This window comes from Balaenoptera borealis (assembly GCF_965194805.1).
Source record: "Balaenoptera borealis genome assembly, contig: HAP1_SCAFFOLD_1613, whole genome shotgun sequence".
Taxonomy (NCBI): Eukaryota; Metazoa; Chordata; class Mammalia; order Artiodactyla; family Balaenopteridae; genus Balaenoptera; species Balaenoptera borealis.
In genome coordinates, this window is record NW_028122622.1 from 26,013 (window position 1) to 46,243 (window position 20,231).

The 20,231-nt window shown below is 44.9% G+C and overlaps 1 protein-coding gene across 1 annotated transcript in view; it reads left to right on the plus strand.

The window, feature by feature from the left end:
- LOC309622135 (uncharacterized protein) overlaps positions 1-20,231 on the plus strand; it is a gene marked incomplete at both ends in the record, with an annotated part of 99,790 nt that overhangs the window by 18,227 nt on the left and 61,332 nt on the right. The window contains 2 exons of the mRNA XM_082409289.1: positions 9,492-9,629; positions 18,092-18,229. Of these exons, the coding sequence (XP_082265415.1) occupies positions 9,492-9,629; positions 18,092-18,229 (276 nt within the window). The remainder of the gene's footprint in view (positions 1-9,491; positions 9,630-18,091; positions 18,230-20,231) is intronic.

Consider the following 20,231-nt stretch of genomic DNA (forward strand, 5'->3'; position numbering starts at 1 on the left):
AGTTTGGTGTTCCTTTCGCTTCGTGTGGGGGATTGCTGGCTTCTCTTCTGCCTTGACTTTGTTCCCTGACTGCTTGTTCTCCTCAGCCTTGTTTCTCCCTCTGGTCCTTTTGGTCTTTTCCTGCCCGTGGCTCTTAGTTTTGCTGATCTTTCTGGATGCAGCTTTCTGAGGTTTGCCTTGAGAGTGCTTGGCCGTGTTCACAGGAGCCCTGTCACTGACTGCAGCGTGGCATGTAACCACTTCTCCCCCTAACAGGCACTCTGGATTCTTTGGCTGGATTTTGGCCTTGGGAGCGCCACTGATAGGCTCAGAGGCTTTCTGTTTGTTCTTCCTGGGTTGATCAGAGGGAACCTTTATGACACTTGGCTTTTCCTGCACCTGATTCACCTTAATGGCTCTGGTGTCTTTAGCTTTGATCACGTTGGGACCTTGGGATTGATCAAGATCTTTCAAAGGATTAAAGAGCTGGGGAAGGTGAATATCCTCCGCCAGTGTAGTAATGTCTGCAAGACCACTGCTAGGTTCAATCCCATTTTCAAGTGTCCCTAGGTCCTGACGACTCCGGCTGTTCTCTCCCAGATCAGCATTTTCAGAACCAGGCTGCTCCTCTTGGCTGAGGGGATCGGTGCAGGCCAGCGGCTGGTGAATATCAGGGATTCCTAAAGGGAGTAGTGGAGGATCTTGGTTCTCTGTTGGGATCTGGTAGGCATCCAGAGGCTTTGAAAGCTTGGTTTTGATATCATCCACGTGCTTACTCTCTATTTGTCCCTGGCTTGGAGCTGGAGGCAGGGCCAGGAGACGCCTGGCACTCTGGACTGGAGCTGTCACTGAAATGTCCCCAAGTTCAGATGGTGGGTTACTCTCAAGTATGTGGCTGTTTCTGCTACTGCAGGACTTGGGGAGTTCTTGACTTTGTGTCACACAAAACGTCTGGCTTGGAGGTTGCAATCCCAGGGAATTTTTCATCACCAGGGGGGAGGTCTCCATCCCTACAAAGGGATCAAGGGAGAAGTCAGTCCCTGGTAAGTGAGATGCTCCCCCTAAACACCAACACAGCAGTCGTGTACCTTTCAAGGGGTTCAGGGGCAAGATGGGCAAGGCATTTCTACTAACTCTTCTTAAGGATCACGGACAGTGCCCTATGCTACGAGGTAAGCGGTGACTGTTGTAATTCTTACTGGTGAGCCTTTCCTGTCGCTGATTCTCGGCTCGCTTTGTATTTCATAGGACTGTTTATAAGTCCAATACAAAATGAGTCTTATTTTTAAAAACCTGAAATGTTTTACAAAGCCTAGCATTCTCATATAGGGTCCTTTCCATTCTCCCCACTTTCCCGAGAGGCCAAGAACACGTCACACCATGAACTAGGAGAGGGGGTAGAGCCCTTGCTGATGAAATACATCAACAAAGACAGAGTCTTAGCCTGCTTGCTCTCTGGACAGGATCTCGGACCACAAGGTCTTCAATCCTGGTATAAATGAAGGAAGTGAGGACAGTTCAACTGGCACTCTCATAACAAGAGTTCTGAAACACCTTCCGAAGAGACTATAGCAGTAGATGAGGGAAGGGAGTGCTACAGTGTGGCAGTACAGGGGGAACGATCGGCTACAGCAGTGAAAAGTGTGGTACCGATTGGTGTGCTCTCGGGGTTCTTGTACATGTAGCATAGATGACCTCTACAGTGGCCCTCCCACCTTCCCACCTGCATTAGGTGTTCTTTTTTTTGTAATTTATGTTTATGTATTTATTTACTGTTTGAACTTATTTATTCTACGTATTTATTTTTTTGGCTGCACTGGGTCTCTCATTGCTGTGCACGGGCTTTCTCTAGTTGGCGGCTAGCGGGGGCTACTCTTGGTTGCGGTGTGCGGGCTTCTCATCGCGGTGGCTTCTCTTTGTTGCGGAGCATGGGCTGTAGGCACGTGGGCTTCGGTAGTTGAGGCTCACGGGCTCTAGAATGCAGGCTCCGTCGTTGTGGCACATGCGCTTAGTTGCTGCACGGCATGTGGGATCTTCGCAGACCAGGGCTCGAACCCGTGTCCCCCGCATTGCATTGGCAGGCGGATTCTTAACCACGGCGCCACCAGGGAAGCCCTAGGTGTTCTCATAGAGAGTCTAAAAACAGAGGGCACTGAGCGAAGGTAGTGGTTATTAAAGGCTCAGGATCTAAATTCTACCTGCCTCTACACCCCTTCCCAGCTGTCGATTTGACCCCATTTTTGAGTGCCGACCTCATTCTTCAACTTTCTCTGGCGTTTGTTATACTCACCTTGAAAACTTGTTTCTGTGATGCGTTGAGCAGACACAGGGTGGCAGACTGCAGAGGTGGAAGCTGGTGGTCGGATATTTGTGGGCTGAATCTCCTTCGGTCCCATTCCCATTTCTGGTTGCCCAGAGGCCCGACTTCCTGTGTATGACGCCGAGCCGTAGGATTGCGGGCAGGAGCCAAGTTCTCCATACAGTAAAGACCCCAGTGTGCCTTGGTTATAGTAATATACCTGGCTTCCTTCCTGGCAGGGAAGTGGCAGGCGGCTCTGCCCCTGATTTGGAATCTGAGATGGTGTTCCCTGAGCAAGGCTGGCAGAAAGCGATGGATGTAGAGGGACCATGTTCTTGGCGTCTGAAGTTTTATCATACTGGGCTGCCAGAAACATGGAGGAGGCAGCTGTGTGGCGGTCAGTGAGTGCCAGAGTAAAGTCTCCGAGTGAAGAAGAATTCTTTTCAGTGCTTGCTGTGATGTCCCACTCAAGAACACCTGGATAGGAAGCAGCTGAAGTGGAGATCTGGCTGTGGTCAGTAACTCCAGATAACATAGTCGTGCTAGAATGTTGGTAAAGGTAGGCACTACCCATGAGTGTCTGGAAAGGGGTACCGGTAGCCGATGCCGAACTGACGGCAGGGGCAGAGACTCTGGAGAAGTTGCAGACACTTCGTGTTAGGGAAGTTGCATTGCTCACCACAGGAGGAGAATGCTGCAGAGAATCTAGAGTTCCAAGTAGAGATGGATGTTGGAAATTTTCTGTAAGAACAAGAGGGTCATGAAAAACTCAGGGAGGTTGAGAAATTCTCACTACGTTTGAGGAACGGCATCATCTGAAGGTTCTTGCTATCAGGACACCTCTACTATCACTACTTCCTGAGAAACCCAAAATCAGACAGTTAATGATGGCTGTAAGGACTGAGCAGTTTTCCACTCTTCTCTATTAACTGCCTGTGCTCCCATCTTGGGCACAGACGGGCAGAAGAGCCAAGTGGTGTGGTTCAGAGATTGTTCTCTAGGCTGGAAGCAACCTTCTCCCTGCCCTGTCTTTCCCTTCAGCCTGCACTCGTATTGACTTCTATGCTATTTCCTAGACTGGAAGCATTTTAGAACTAGGAGGCCCTTAGAGAACTTCGATGTTCTCAGTCTCATTTCGTGAGTAAGGAAACTGAGGCTCAGAGAGGTCGGGTTGACTTGTTCAAGTTCTCTCATTATGTTAGTATCATTACCAGGTTTCAGAACCTAAGTATCCTGACTTCCTTGCCAGGACTCCACTCTGAGCATGATACTGCCAGAAAGCAGGAGAAATAGAACTTATAATATAGGCATTTTTTTTGTCCATTAGAAAACAGTACGGCTATTACCATGGTCGTCTTCAGTGTCTCCCTTTGCTTGTGCAGTTCCCACGCTATTACCTAGAGGTGACGTACAGCTCAGTCCAACTGGTGAATTGAAAGAGTCATTTTTGCCCTCTTCAAGCCTGGTTTCTCATCCTACCTCAAAATGATTACCCGAAAGTGGATTTCTTAAGTGCTTTTGGAAAGGGAAAAGTTATCTGATTACTTCAGATTCCTCACCTATAAAGTGGTTATAACACCACCACCAATAATAATAGCAGTAATAATTAATAGATGAATAAGCTGATCTATTGCGTATGATTTATATGGAGGAAGATACAATAAGTTCTAGAAAGACAAAGAAAAATCATGACAAGCATATTACGTTAACGAAAAAGAAATCCATAGATATTAATGAAAACTGAGGTATGTGGCAAGTATCGAAGCCTAATGAATTTACTAACAAATGGCATTCTGTACTATCCATGCAATATTATGAAAGTGAATTTTGCCCACTCTATTTTAGTGAATACTATTAACCAGAAGACACGATGGAGGTGATAGAGGTGAATGAATTCCTAGCCAATGCATACAGACAGAGAAGGTATGTCAGTAAAAAATGCATAACAAGCAACAGAATGCAATAAATGTGCATGTATAGGTAGCCACAACACATATAGACAAGTATTTCAATGAAAACCGGTACGAAGCAGACAGCAAAATAATAAGTGTAAAAGAGTTTCATTATTGTGCTCCTTCATATTTTTACCCAGCAAGTAAGAGGTATTAAGCCTAGGAGAAATATATATTTCAATGAATATAGCTTATATAATAAGCAGAAAGGAAGCTTAAAATGTATCAGGAAGGTTTTTGGATTTATCCTAGAACTTAGATTAGAATCATCTTCAGCATCCAAGAAGATGGCATCCCAAAACCTCAAAAAACCATCATGCCTAGAATCCAATTAAAAAAGATTTTCAAATGTAAGAAAATCCACAGGACTCCACAATATGGTTTTCGATAAACGTGGATGTTTGTTTGTTTTGTTTCTTTGGCCGCGCCGCGTGGCCCTGGCCGTGAAAGCACCGAGTCCTAAGCACTGGACCGCCAGGGAATTCCCTAAGTGGGGGGGGGAATTAGAGATGTGGGGCTTGACTTTTTCTTCTTCTTCTTCGGTAGCTAAGCTCTACAAGCGAACGATGGCTGTTGATCAATGTGCTCTCTGTGTTAGGAAGGAAATAACTGTAAAAATGAAAAGCAGCCTTGCCTTAGAACCTACATATCACACCAAGGAAAATAGTCCTTCTGATTCAATTTAGAAGATATCACTTAAAATGTTGAATTGGTGAAATGTCTACCTAGTTTAAAAATTAGAAAGAATAAAACACTGAAAAGCAGCCCCCTAGATAACCACTGTGGTTGCTTGTTTATAGGAGGCATCATTTCTAAAACGTATTTCTAAAATGTTTATATTCAAAACTGTCAAGTGGCCAACTGTATTCAGAGAGGCAATAAAAGAAAGAAAACGGAGTATGACTTTTCTGATAAGCTGCCTTTCCTGGTGATCCCCTGTTCTGGCCTTACTTTCCTTCTTAGTCTGTTAATGTAAGGGTTTGCTACCATCAACTTGGTTTTGCCCTGCTCTGAGCAGGTTTCCCTCTGTGCTGTTTCTGCTTTAATTGAAAATCTTTGGTTCCCATCAGCATTCCATTGCAAACTCCGTTTTTCTTGAGAGCTCCTCTATGCTTTCCCTCTTCATTCTTACATTTTCTCCCATCTCTTGGTGCCTGTTGGCCTGTGCTAATGAAAACCATCCTAAACTTCCTTACGCTCGACTCTGTGCCTCCCTGTAGAGCCCAGTACTCTCCATCCTCTCTCCCTATTCTCTCTTTTCAACTAGTCGAAATCCTAGTGGAGGGAGACCATTAGAGATGAAACATCTTGGTATATATTGCTAGTTTTCTATGTCCCCTGGCTTTTCTATGTTTCTGTTGAAACACTCTTGAGAAGTGTCTGATTTCGTTTTCTACATGGGTACCCTTTAAGGCTCAATACTGGAAAAGAAGGGGATCAGAGTGATCAACCCAACGTGGTATCCTAACGTAACAGTTAAGGAAAGCAACAGGCTTTGTGAGACAGCCAGTGATTTGTCCAAAGTCACACAGATAGTAAACGTCAAAGTCAAAACTGAAATTAGGTCTCCAGACTTGTAGTTCAATACTTTCCCTCATTATTCCATGCTATTTTGAATCTCCTACTTACTCAATTTAGGGGCAAAAGAAATCGAACGCAAAACTTTCCAAAGTTTCTTTTCTTACCTGACATGGTCAGAGAAGAGGAAGCATCCACTGCAGGTACAAGGGATGAGGAGACAACACTAGAGGATGTCCGAGTGGCTGCAGCTGAACGGCGCACGTGTCCAGTACAGAGGTCACTGGTTACTGGTCCAAACAGCTCCACGGAAACCCCAAGGCTCTACCAAGTGGTAGTAGGTTTGGTAGGAGAGTGATGTCACAAAGCAGGCAGTTGAAAGGTATGAGAGAGCCAATAGGGAGGTCCGATCCCCAACAGGAAGGCGGGCTTGGGTGAAGAGAGTGTAGGAGAGCTAAAACAACACCTGAGTTTCTGAGCTCTGGGGAGGAAATCCTAGAAGACAGATTTACCTCCCCCAGGCTCTTCCATTAGGGAAATCATTGCAACATTTCTTACAGACGTTCATTAATACACTGAACTAAGAGTTACTTATATTCTACAGAGTATTCTATTTTAAGTATCATATACTTAGAGCTATATAGATCTTCTTTAATTAATAATCCTTAGGAAGGAAAGAGCCATCTAGTTTGAACTATTACAGTTGTTCTGAAATCATATGTGTCTAATGAGTGAACTGATAGCAGCTTTTAAGGAGCCAAAGTAGGGATTAAGAAGCTCTTTTTGTAACTTGGTTCAAGAGTAGGGTGAAGTTTGTTGAGTGTACCTTGTGGAGAATGTTGTGGTCCAAGGCTCTTCTCTTTTAGTTTCTTCTCCTTGACTCCTACCTTCCTTGGGCTGGGCTAGGCTGGGGGCCAGGTTGGACTTGCGACTTAACGTTTCTCTTCCGCTTTCTCTTTTTTTTTTTTCTTCCATTATGGGCATTGTTTCGAGGACAAGCCTTGATCTTGCATTGGACGTTACTTCCTGTCAACTTCCAGCAGCAGGAGTCTTCTTTTCAGTGCTTGATGCTTCACGAAATAGACTCTGCCCGTTGGCAGCAAATACCAGAGAGCTAGGAGACAGAGCTGGTTGCAGACCTTTCCTCTTCCAGCCTTTGGTTGCAATTGTTTGGCCCATAATTTGCTAGCTCTAGTTCCTTGGGCCACACAGGTATCCTGCCATCTCCAGCTCTTGTTATATGTGAGAGACATTCTGAACACTGTCCCTTTTTCTTTGCACAGAAGTATATACAGTGTGGCAGTTACTGTAATCTCCTCCGCCTTGCAAACAGCCACTCTAGAATCTTGGACCTCTAGGACTCTCTGTCTTGCATGCTTGGGGGCAAGGCCAAGCAAAATGAAGAGGAGAATAATTAGAGAAAGAGGAGGACGTTGGTGGAGAATTGGGAGCAGGTAAGGTGAAAGGGCACAGGAGAAAAGAGATGCATGTAGACTTTTTGGTTTCTGTGGGAAACAGGTTGACACACTTGGGCCTCATTTGGTATTAACAGAACAGAGAGTTAAAGATCTAAGTAGCTAGATAGTGTGCAGCAACTGCCATGAAGTCTGTACACTGAAGAGAACAGTCTCACATCTAGTTTTCATTTTGTTTTATGTCATAGTACCTTATTTATAGCATTCACTGGTGTGTTTGTAGAATACAGATGTTTTCAAATGCTCTGGTTTTGTCTACATGGTTATCTCCTTGTCCTGTTTGTAAGGAATCCAACATTGTAAGACATATTGCATGTTTTTCTCTTGACGATTGTTGACCTTGAAGCGTCATGAACTAACTTGAGCTGTTGGATTCTGTGGAGAAACGTTCAAAAGGGTCTGTGAAAAAGGCACTGTGGTGAGTCGCATTATGCACCCGAGCGTAAGGAGCAAGATATCTGCCACCAGCCCAGCTTGGCCTGGATTGCCTCTGTTTTAGTTCCCCTGGTTAGTGCTTTTCTCCCTAACCACTCTTGTGACTGTGATAATGTGAGTAAGGGCGGAGTTGCTAATGATCTATGTGTGAGGTAAGCTGGTTTGAGGGAGGAAATCTATGGACCTAGTCATTTTCCTTGGTGGTAAGCTTTCAGGGGTGCAGAGATGGATCTTCCTGGGGCCTTTTCTGGTCCCAGGAAGATATCGCATAGATGGGACCTCCCAAGACACACATTGAATCTTTAGGCCTGTTTTTCCTATTATGAGGTACGAACGAGTTTCTTCACTGATGGGGATGATGCTTATCTGAGAAGAAATTGTGAAAGGTGGTGTAGTGTAGAGGTGTGGCTTAAGCTTTTAAGTTTTCCTCCAGGTTTTTCCCCTAAGCTTCCTACTTCGGACGGCCTACTTACATGATACTAGTAGGTGATGTCCGGCTAACAACTTCCTAAATATACCTGCAAGCCAGATCAGTGTCTCTTTTCTCTGTATTCCCATGGAAATCAAGAGTCCCGCCGAATTTTCCATCGAAACAGTTGATTTGTGTTGTCTCTAGGAATTCTAAAGGGCGTACCGTTGCTTCCTAACCGGTGTCATTTGGGAGATCCGCCTCTGTACGTTCAAATGATTAATTTTGAGACTTTGCTCATGTGTGCAGTAAACCCTTGAATTCCCTAAGACCTTCCTTTCCTCCATCTCCTACCCCATTAAGCCCGCTTCAGTTCATCTCCTGAATTTCTTTGGAATCTGTCAGCCAGCTCTTCCTCAACTTCCTAATACTGAACTTGCCTGTCTGTTGCGATTAGGTCCTAACTGGTGTCCATATATCTTGTTTCCTTCCAATCCACTCTTCACACAAGAAACCTTCAAAGCAAGTTGGAACGTTGCTCATAAACATCGCTCACAAGCATTGTTTTGAGAATAGAAAACACACTGTTGGCCTTTAAGACTCTGCGTGGTCTAGAATCCTCTCTGCTTCTCTAGCCCCATCTTGTGCCACTTTTGCCCTCACTTTCTATGCTTCAGATACACTGAATTAACCTTAGTTCTCACTCATCTGACAGAAGTCAGTTCAGATACTATTTTTCACTGTGATTCCTAGCATTAAGGAATTTGATTATCAGGTTTTGTATGAGGACTATTTCATCAGGGGTACAGAAGTTCTGGCCATCTCTGGTTTTGGATATCCCTTATTTGTTGAGACCTTTGCGTTGTTTGGTTGCCTTTTGTCTGTTTTCCAGATGGGAAAACAGGAACAAGGGAAGTATAGGTTATTACTAGGTGGGGTTGAACAAGTGGAGCAGCAAACTGCAAAGCAGAAAGAAGAGGGACGTACTATAGAGGGATATGACTTCCATTCTCAAGGCGCCTGCATCCTGTGCAGGGAGACAGCCTAACATAAAATGTGCCTAACAACAAATATATTGACTTCTTACTAAAAATCTCCAGTTCATAGAACCGAGGGGTTTGTACCTTCTCCTTTAAAAGTGATAGTCCTGGGACTTCCCCGGTGGTCCCGTGGTGAAGACTCTGCGCTTCCAACGCAGCAGGCGTGGGTTCAATCCCTGGTTGGGGAGCTAAGATCCCACATGCTGCGCAGCCAAAGAAATTTTTTTCGAACGTTATACTCCTGTATTGTTGGCTTTAGTGGTTTAGATTTTGTTGTACTGTTAAGAAGATTTCAGTTTATTTACCGGGAACAAACAACACATAATGTAAAAATAGTTTCCCAGAAACGATTTCCATCATTCTCTTCCTCCCTTTCTCCCGCAGACTGGTGTTTCACCTTGACAAGTTCTCTGTCATTCCATAGGAAAGCTGTCTGGCTTGGAGGTTGCAATCCCAGGGAATTTTTCATCAGCGGGGAAGTCTCCATCACTACAGAGGAATCAAGGGAGAAGTCAGTCCCTGGTAAGTGAGATGCTCCCCCTAAACACCAACACAGCAGTCGTGTACCTTTCAAGGGGTTCAGGGGCAAGATGGGCAAGGCATTTCTACTAACTCTTCTTAAGGATCACGGACAGTGCCCTATGCTACGAGGTAAGCGGTGACTGCTGTAGTTCTTACTGGTGATCCTTTCCTGTCACTGATTCTCGGCCTTCTTTGTATTTCATAGGACTGTTGTCAGTCCAATACAAAATGAGTCTTATTTTTAAAAACCTGAAATGTTTTACAGAGCCTAGCATTCTCATATAGGGTCCTTTCCATTCTCCCCACTTTCCCGAGAGGCCAAGAACACTTCACACCATGAACTAGGAGAGGGGGTAGAGCCCTTTCTGATGAAATACATCAACAAAGACAGAGCCTTAGCCTGCTTGCTCTCTGGACAGGATCTCGGACCACAAGGTCTTCAATCCTGGTATAAATGAAGGAAGTGAGGACAGTTCAACTGGCACTCTGATAACAAGAGTTCGGAAACACCTTCCAAAGAGACTATAGCAGTAGATGAGGGAAGGGAGTGCTACAGTGTGGCAGTACAGGGGGAATGATCGGCTACAGCAGTGAAAAGTGTGGTACCGATTGGTGTGCTCTCGGGGTTCTTGTACATGTAGCATAGATGACCTCTACAGTGGCCCTCCCACCTTCCCACCTGCATTAGGTGTTCTTTTTTTTGTAATTTATGTTTATGTATTTATTTACTGTTTGAACTTATTTATTCTACGTATTTATTTTTTTGGCTGCACTGGGTCTCTCATTGCTGTGCACGGGCTTTCTCTAGTTGGCGGCTAGCGGGGGCTACTCTTGGTTGCGGTGTGCGGGCTTCTCCTCGCGGTGGCGTCTCTTGTTGCGGAGCATGCGCTCTAGGCGCGTGGGCTTCGGTAGTTGCGGCTCACGGGCTCTAGGATGCAGGGTCAGTCGTTGTGGCACATGGGCTTAGTTGCTCCACGGCATGTGGGATCTTCCCAGACCAGGGCTCGAACCCGTGTCCCCCGCATTGCATTGGCAGGCGGATTCTTAACCACGGCGCCACCAGGGAAGCCCTAGGTGTTCTTACATAGAGTCTAAAAACAGAGAGCACTGAGAGAAGGTAGTGGTTATTAAAGGCTCAGGATCTAAATTCTACCTGCCTCTACACCCCTTCCCAGCTGTCGATTTGACCCCATTTTTGAATGCCGACCTCATTCTTCAACTTTCTCTGGCGTTTGTTATACTCACCTTGAAAACTTGTTTCTGTGATGCGTTGAGCAGACACAGGGTGGCAGACTGCAGAGGTGGAAGCTGGTGGTCGGATATTTGTGGGCTGAATCTCCTTCAGTCCCATTCCCATTTCTGGTTGCCCAGAGGCCCGACTTCCTGTGTATGACGCCGAGCCGTAGGATTGCGGGCAGGAGCCAAGTTCTCCATACAGTAAAGACTCCAGTGTGCCTTGGTTATAGTAATATACCTGGCTTCCTTCCTGGCAGGGAAGTGGCAGGCGGCTCTGCCCCTGATTTGGAATCTGAGATGGTGTTCCCTGAGCAAGGCTGGCAGAAAGCGATGGATGTAGAGGGACCATGTTCTTGGCGTCTGAAGTTTTATCATACTGGGCTGCCAGAAACATGGAGGAGGCAGCTGTGTGGCGGTCAGTGAGTGCCAGAGTAAAGTCTCCGAGTGAAGAAGAATTCTTTTCAGTGCTTGCTGTGATGTCCCACTCAAGAACACCTGGATAGGAAGCAGCTGAAGTGGAGATCTGGCTGTGGTCAGTAACTCCAGATAACATAGTCGTGCTAGAATGTTGGTAAAGGTAGGCACTACCCATGAGTGTCTGGAAAGGGGTACCGGTAGCCGATGCCGAACTGACGGCAGGGGCAGAGACTCTGGAGAAGTTGCAGACACTTCGTGTTAGGGAAGTTGCATTGCTCACCACAGGAGGAGAATGCTGCAGAGAATTTAGAGTTCCAAGTAGAGATGGATGTTGGAAATTTTCTGTAAGAACAAGAGGGTCATGAAAAACTCAGGGAGGTTGAGAAATTCTCACTACGTTTGAGGAACGGCATCATCTGAAGGTTCTTGCTATCAGGACACCTCTACTATCACTACTTCCTGAGAAACCCAAAATCAGACAGTTAATGATGGCTGTAAGGACTGAGCAGTTTTCCACTCTTCTCTATTAACTGCCTGTGCTCCCATCTTGGGCACAGACGGGCAGAAGAGCCAAGTGGTGTGGTTCAGAGATTGTTCTCTAGGCTGGAAGCAACCTTCTCCCTGCCCTGTCTTTCCCTTCAGCCTGCACTCGTATTGACTTCTATGCTATTTCCTAGACTGGAAGCATTTTAGAACTAGGAGGCCCTTAGAGAACTTCGATGTTCTCAGTCTCATTTCGTGAGTAAGGAAACTGAGGCTCAGAGAGGTCGGGTTGACTTGTTCAAGTTCTCTCATTATGTTAGTATCATTACCAGGTTTCAGAACCTAAGTATCCTGACTTCCTTGCCAGGACTCCACTCTGAGCATGATACTGCCAGAAAGCAGGAGAAATAGAACTTATAATATAGGCATTTTTTTTGTCCATTAGAAAACAGTACGGCTATTACCATGGTCGTCTTCAGTGTCTCCCTTTGCTTGTGCAGTTCCCACGCTATTACCTAGAGGTGACGTACAGCTCAGTCCAACTGGTGAATTGAAAGAGTCATTTTTGCCCTCTTCAAGCCTGGTTTCTCATCCTACCTCAAAATGATTACCCGAAAGTGGATTTCTTAAGTGCTTTTGGAAAGGGAAAAGTTATCTGATTACTTCAGATTCCTCACCTATAAAGTGGTTATAACACCACCACCAATAATAATAGCAGTAATAATTAATAGATGAATAAGCTGATCTATTGCGTATGATTTATATGGAGGAAGATACAATAAGTTCTAGAAAGACAAAGAAAAATCATGACAAGCATATTACGTTAACGAAAAAGAAATCCATAGATATTAATGAAAACTGAGGTATGTGGCAAGTATCGAAGCCTAATGAATTTACTAACAAATGGCATTCTGTACTATCCATGCAATATTATGAAAGTGAATTTTGCCCACTCTATTTTAGTGAATACTATTAACCAGAAGACACGATGGAGGTGATAGAGGTGAATGAATTCCTAGCCAATGCATACAGACAGAGAAGGTATGTCAGTAAAAAATGCATAACAAGCAACAGAATGCAATAAATGTGCATGTATAGGTAGCCACAACACATATAGACAAGTATTTCAATGAAAACCGGTACGAAGCAGACAGCAAAATAATAAGTGTAAAAGAGTTTCATTATTGTGCTCCTTCATATTTTTACCCAGCAAGTAAGAGGTATTAAGCCTAGGAGAAATATATATTTCAATGAATATAGCTTATATAATAAGCAGAAAGGAAGCTTAAAATGTATCAGGAAGGTTTTTGGATTTATCCTAGAACTTAGATTAGAATCATCTTCAGCATCCAAGAAGATGGCATCCCAAAACCTCAAAAAACCATCATGCCTAGAATCCAATTAAAAAAGATTTTCAAATGTAAGAAAATCCACAGGACTCCACAATATGGTTTTCGATAAACGTGGATGTTTGTTTGTTTTGTTTCTTTGGCCGCGCCGCGTGGCCCTGGCCGTGAAAGCACCGAGTCCTAAGCACTGGACCGCCAGGGAATTCCCTAAGTGGGGGGGGGAATTAGAGATGTGGGGCTTGACTTTTTCTTCTTCTTCTTCGGTAGCTAAGCTCTACAAGCGAACGATGGCTGTTGATCAATGTGCTCTCTGTGTTAGGAAGGAAATAACTGTAAAAATGAAAAGCAGCCTTGCCTTAGAACCTACATATCACACCAAGGAAAATAGTCCTTCTGATTCAATTTAGAAGATATCACTTAAAATGTTGAATTGGTGAAATGTCTACCTAGTTTAAAAATTAGAAAGAATAAAACACTGAAAAGCAGCCCCCTAGATAACCACTGTGGTTGCTTGTTTATAGGAGGCATCATTTCTAAAACGTATTTCTAAAATGTTTATATTCAAAACTGTCAAGTGGCCAACTGTATTCAGAGAGGCAATAAAAGAAAGAAAACGGAGTATGACTTTTCTGATAAGCTGCCTTTCCTGGTGATCCCCTGTTCTGGCCTTACTTTCCTTCTTAGTCTGTTAATGTAAGGGTTTGCTACCATCAACTTGGTTTTGCCCTGCTCTGAGCAGGTTTCCCTCTGTGCTGTTTCTGCTTTAATTGAAAATCTTTGGTTCCCATCAGCATTCCATTGCAAACTCCGTTTTTCTTGAGAGCTCCTCTATGCTTTCCCTCTTCATTCTTACATTTTCTCCCATCTCTTGGTGCCTGTTGGCCTGTGCTAATGAAAACCATCCTAAACTTCCTTACGCTCGACTCTGTGCCTCCCTGTAGAGCCCAGTACTCTCCATCCTCTCTCCCTATTCTCTCTTTTCAACTAGTCGAAATCCTAGTGGAGGGAGACCATTAGAGATGAAACATCTTGGTATATATTGCTAGTTTTCTATGTCCCCTGGCTTTTCTATGTTTCTGTTGAAACACTCTTGAGAAGTGTCTGATTTCGTTTTCTACATGGGTACCCTTTAAGGCTCAATACTGGAAAAGAAGGGGATCAGAGTGATCAACCCAACGTGGTATCCTAACGTAACAGTTAAGGAAAGCAACAGGCTTTGTGAGACAGCCAGTGATTTGTCCAAAGTCACACAGATAGTAAACGTCAAAGTCAAAAGTGAAATTAGGTCTCCAGACGTGTAGTTCAATACTTTCCCTCATTTTTCCATGCTATTTTGAATCTCCTACTCAATTTAGGGGCAAAAGAATCGAACGCAAAACTTTCCAAAGTTTCTTTTCTTACCTGACATGGTCAGAGAAGAGGAAGCATCCACTGCAGGTACCAGGGATGAGGAGACAACACTAGAGGATGTCCGAGTGGCTGCAGCTGAACGGCGCACGTGTCCAGTACAGAGGTCACTGGTTACTGGTCCAAACAGCTCCACGGAAACCCCAAGACTCTACCAAGTGGTAGTAGGTTTGGTAGGAGAGTGATGTCACAAAGCAGGCAGTTGAAAGGTATGAGAGAGCCAATAGGGAGGTCCGATCCCCAACAGGAAGGCGGGCTTGGGTGAAGAGAGTGTAGGAGAGCTAAAACAACACCTGAGTTTCTGAGCTCTGGGGAGGAAATCCTAGAAGACAGATTTACCTCCCCCAGGCTCTTCCATTAGGGAAATCATTGCCACATTTCTTACAGACGTTCATTAATACACTGAACTAAGAGTTACTTATATTCTACAGAGTATTCTATTTTATGTATCATATACTTAGAGCTATATAGATCTTCTTTAATTAATAATCCTTAGGAAGGAAAGAGCCATCTAGTTTGAACTATTACAGTTGTTCTGAAATCATATGTGTCTAATGAGTGAACTGATAGCAGCTTTTAAGGAGCCAAAGTAGGGATTAAGAAGCTCTCTTTGTAACTTGGTTCAAGAGTAGGGTGAAGTTTGTTGAGTGTACCTTGTGGAGAATGTTGTGGTCCAAGGCTCTTCTCTTTTAGTTTCTTCTCCTTGACTCCTACCTTCCTTGGGCTGGGCTAGGCTGGGGGCCAGGTTGGACTTGCGACTTAACATTTCTCTTCCGCTTTCTCTTTTTTTTTTTTCTTCCATTATGGGCATTGCTTCGAGGACAAGCCTTGATCTTGCATTGGACGTTACTTCCTGTCAACTTCCAGCAGCAGGAGTCTTCTTTTCAGTGCTTGATGCTTCACGAAATAGACTCTGCCCGTTGGCAGCAAATACCAGAGAGCTAGGAGACAGAGCTGGTTGCAGACCTTTCCTCTTCCAGCCTTTGGTTGCAATTGTTTGGCCCATAATTTGCTAGCTCTAGTTCCTTGGGCCACACAGGTATCCTGCCATCTCCAGCTCTTGTTATATGTGAGAGACATTCTGAACACTGTCCCTTTTTCTTTGCACAGAAGTATATACAGTGTGGCAGTTACTGTAATCTCCTCCGCCTTGCAAACAGCCACTCTAGAATCTTGGACCTCTAGGACTCTCTGTCTTGCATGCTTGGGGGCAAGGCCAAGCAAAATGAAGAGGAGAATAATTAGAGAAAGAGGAGGACGTTGGTGGAGAATTGGGAGCAGGTAAGGTGAAAGGGCACAGGAGAAAAGAGATGCATGTAGACTTTTTGGTTTCTGTGGGAAACAGGTTGACACACTTGGGCCTCATTTGGTATTAACAGAACAGAGAGTTAAAGATCTAAGTAGCTAGATAGTGTGCAGCAACTGCCATGAAGTCTGTACACTGAAGAGAACAGTCTCACATCTAGTTTTCATTTTGTTTTATGTCATAGTACCTTATTTATAGCATTCACTGGTGTGTTTGTAGAATACAGATGTTTTCAAATGCTCTGGTTTTGTCTACATGGTTATCTCCTTGTCCTGTTTGTAAGGAATCCAACATTGTAAGACATATTGCATGTTTTTCTCTTGACGATTGTTGACCTTGAAGCGTCATGAACTAACTTGAGCTGTTGGATTCTGTGGAGAAACGTTCAAAAGGGTCTGTGAAAAAGGCACTGTGGTGAGTCGCATTATGCACCCGAGCGTAAGGAGCAAGATATCTGCCACCAGCCCAGCTTGGCCTGGATTGCCTCTGTTTTAGTTCCCCTGGTTAGTGCTTTTCTCCCTAACCACTCTTGTGACTGTGATAATGTGAGTAAGGGCGGAGTTGCTAATGATCTATGTGTGAGGTAAGCTGGTTTGAGGGAGGAAATCTATGGACCTAGTCATTTTCCTTGGTGGTAAGCTTTCAGGGGTGCAGAGATGGATCTTCCTGGGGCCTTTTCTGGTCCCAGGAAGATATCGCATAGATGGGACCTCCCAAGACACACATTGAATCTTTAGGCCTGTTTTTCCTATTATGAGGTACGAACGAGTTTCTTCACTGATGGGGATGATGCTTATCTGAGAAGAAATTGTGAAAGGTGGTGTAGTGTAGAGGTGTGGCTTAAGCTTTTAAGTTTTCCTCCAGGTTTTTCCCCTAAGCTTCCTACTTCGGACGGCCTACTTACATGATACTAGTAGGTGATGTCCGGCTAACAACTTCCTAAATATACCTGCAAGCCAGATCAGTGTCTCTTTTCTCTGTATTCCCATGGAAATCAAGAGTCCCGCCGAATTTTCCATCGAAACAGTTGATTTGTGTTGTCTCTAGGAATTCTAAAGGGCGTACCGTTGCTTCCTAACCGGTGTCATTTGGGAGATCCGCCTCTGTACGTTCAAATGATTAATTTTGAGACTTTGCTCATGTGTGCAGTAAACCCTTGAATTCCCTAAGACCTTCCTTTCCTCCATCTCCTACCCCATTAAGCCCGCTTCAGTTCATCTCCTGAATTTCTTTGGAATCTGTCAGCCAGCTCTTCCTCAACTTCCTAATACTGAACTTGCCTGTCTGTTGCGATTAGGTCCTAACTGGTGTCCATATATCTTGTTTCCTTCCAATCCACTCTTCACACAAGAAACCTTCAAAGCAAGTTGGAACGTTGCTCATAAACATCGCTCACAAGCATTGTTTTGAGAATAGAAAACACACTGTTGGCCTTTAAGACTCTGCGTGGTCTAGAATCCTCTCTGCTTCTCTAGCCCCATCTTGTGCCACTTTTGCCCTCACTTTCTATGCTTCAGATACACTGAATTAACCTTAGTTCTCACTCATCTGACAGAAGTCAGTTCAGATACTATTTTTCACTGTGATTCCTAGCATTAAGGAATTTGATTATCAGGTTTTGTATGAGGACTATTTCATCAGGGGTACAGAAGTTCTGGCCATCTCTGGTTTTGGATATCCCTTATTTGTTGAGACCTTTGCGTTGTTTGGTTGCCTTTTGTCTGTTTTCCAGATGGGAAAACAGGAACAAGGGAAGTATAGGTTATTACTAGGTGGGGTTGAACAAGTGGAGCAGCAAACTGCAAAGCAGAAAGAAGAGGGACGTACTATAGAGGGATATGACTTCCATTCTCAAGGCGCCTGCATCCTGTGCAGGGAGACAGCCTAACATAAAATGTGCCTAACAACAAATATATTGACTTCTTACTAAAAATCTCCAGTTCATAGAACCGAGGGGTTTGTACCTTCTCCTTTAAAAGTGATAGTCCTGGGACTTCCCCGGTGGTCCCGTGGTGAAGACTCTGCGCTTCCAATGCAGCAGGCGTGGGTTCAATCCCTGGTTGGGGAGCTAAGATCCCACATGCTGCGCAGCCAAAGAAATTTTTTTCGAACGTTATACTCCTGTATTGTTGGCTTTAGTGGTTTAGATTTTGTTGTACTGTTAAGAAGATTTCAGTTTATTTACCGGGAACAAACAACACATAATGTAAAAATAGTTTCCCAGAAACGATTTCCATCATTCTCTTCCTCCCTTTCTCCCGCAGACTGGTGTTTCACCTTGACAAGTTCTCTGTCATTCCATAGGAAAGCTGTCTGGCTTGGAGGTTGCAATCCCAGGGAATTTTTCATCAGCGGGGAAGTCTCCATCACTACAGAGGAATCAAGGGAGAAGTCAGTCCCTGGTAAGTGAGATGCTCCCCCTAAACACCAACACAGCAGTCGTGTACCTTTCAAGGGGTTCAGGGGAAAGATGGGCAAGGCATTTCTACTAACTCTTCTTAAGGATCACGGACAGTGCCCTATGCTACGAGGTAAGCGGTGACTGCTGTAGTTCTTACTGGTGATCCTTTCCTGTCACTGATTCTCGGCTTTCTTTGTATTTCATAGGACTGTTGTCAGTCCAATACAAAATGAGTCTTATTTTTAAAAACCTGAAATGTTTTACAGAGCCTAGCATTCTCATATAGGGTCCTTTCCATTCTCCCCACTTTCCCGAGAGGCCAAGAACACTTCACACCATGAACTAGGAGAGGGGGTAGAGCCCTTTCTGATGAAATACATCAACAAAGACAGAGCCTTAGCCTGCTTGCTCTCTGGACAGGATCTCGGACCACAAGGTCTTCAATCCTGGTATAAATGAAGGAAGTGAGGACAGTTCAACTGGCACTCTCATAACAAGAGTTCGGAAACACCTTCCGAAGAGACTATAGCAGTAGATGAGGGAAGGGAGTGCTACAGTGTGGCAGTACAGGGGGAACGATCGGCTACAGCAGTGAAAAGTGTGGTACCGATTGGTGTGCTCTCGGGGTTCTTGTACATGTAGCATAGATGACCTCTACGGTGGCCCTCCCACCTTCCCACCTGCATTAGGTGTTCTTTTTTTTTGTAATTTATGTTTATGTATTTATTTACTGTTTGAACTTATTTATTCTACGTATTTATGTTTTTGGCTGCACTGGGTCTCTCATTGCTGTGCACGGGCTTTCTCTAGTTGGCGGCTAGCGGGGGCTACTCTCGGTTGCGGTGTGCGGGCATCTCATCGCGGTGGCTTCTCTTGTTGCGGAGCATGGGCTGTAGGCACGTGGGCTTCGGTAGTTGAGGCTCACGGGCTCTAGAATGCAGGCTCCGTCGTCGTGGCACATGCGCTTAGTTGCTGCACGGCATGTGGGATCTTCGCAGACCAGGGCTCGAACCCGTGTCCCCTGCATTGGCAGGCGCCACCAGGGAAGCCCTAGGTGTTCTCATATAGAGTCTAAAAACAGAGAGCACTGAGAGAAGGTAGTGGTTATTAAAGGCTCAGGATCTAAATTCTACCTGTCTCTACACCCCTTCCCAGCTGTCGATTTGACCCCATTTTTGAATGCTGACCTCATTGTTCAACTTTTCTCTGCCGTCTGTATACTCACCTTGAAAACTTGTTTCTGTGATGCGTTGAGCAGACACAGGGTGGCAGACTGCAGAGGTGGAAGCTGGTGGTCGGATATTTGTGGGCTGAATCTCCTTCAGTCCCATTCCCATTTCTGGTTGCCCAGAGGCCCTACTTCCTGTGTGTGACGCCGAGCCGTAGGATTGCGGGCAGGAGCCAAGTTCTCCATACAGTAAAGACCCCAGTGTGCCTTGGTTACAGTAATATACCTGGCTTCCTTCCTGGCAGGGAAGTGACAGGCGGCTATGCCCCTGCTTTGTTCGTGGGCCTCCTGATCCAGCAGTTCCCTTGGCTCTGCCCCTGTCGTCAGCTGCCCCTAGGATAACTCTGAGCCCTAGCCACTTCTCTGGTAGATTTCCCTATTCCCCCACTACAGTCACACCTGAATAAGGCAACTCAGACCTTTCAGAGATGTGTCCTGAACCTCTTGTTTTCTGAAATACCTATCTGGTGGTTGTGAGACTTAAGGCCAGCGTCCCCGAGAGACTTTTTCTATTTCTCCTAGTAAACCTAGACTCATCTTCTGTCACCTTCAACTCTACTCCAATTGTGTTCTTTCAACCCAGACCTCTGACCCTGCTTTTTACTTCTGCCATTTCATCCTCGCTCCTGCTTCCTTTCCTAAATCCATACGTCTCTTTTGGCCTTCCTAGCCCTGGGCCAAGTTCCTTCCTCTTTGCTCAGTTTTTACCCCTTTCCTTCATTCTCCCATCCAACTTTCAGTCCTTCCTTTCTCACGCCCCAGTTAGCAGCATCTG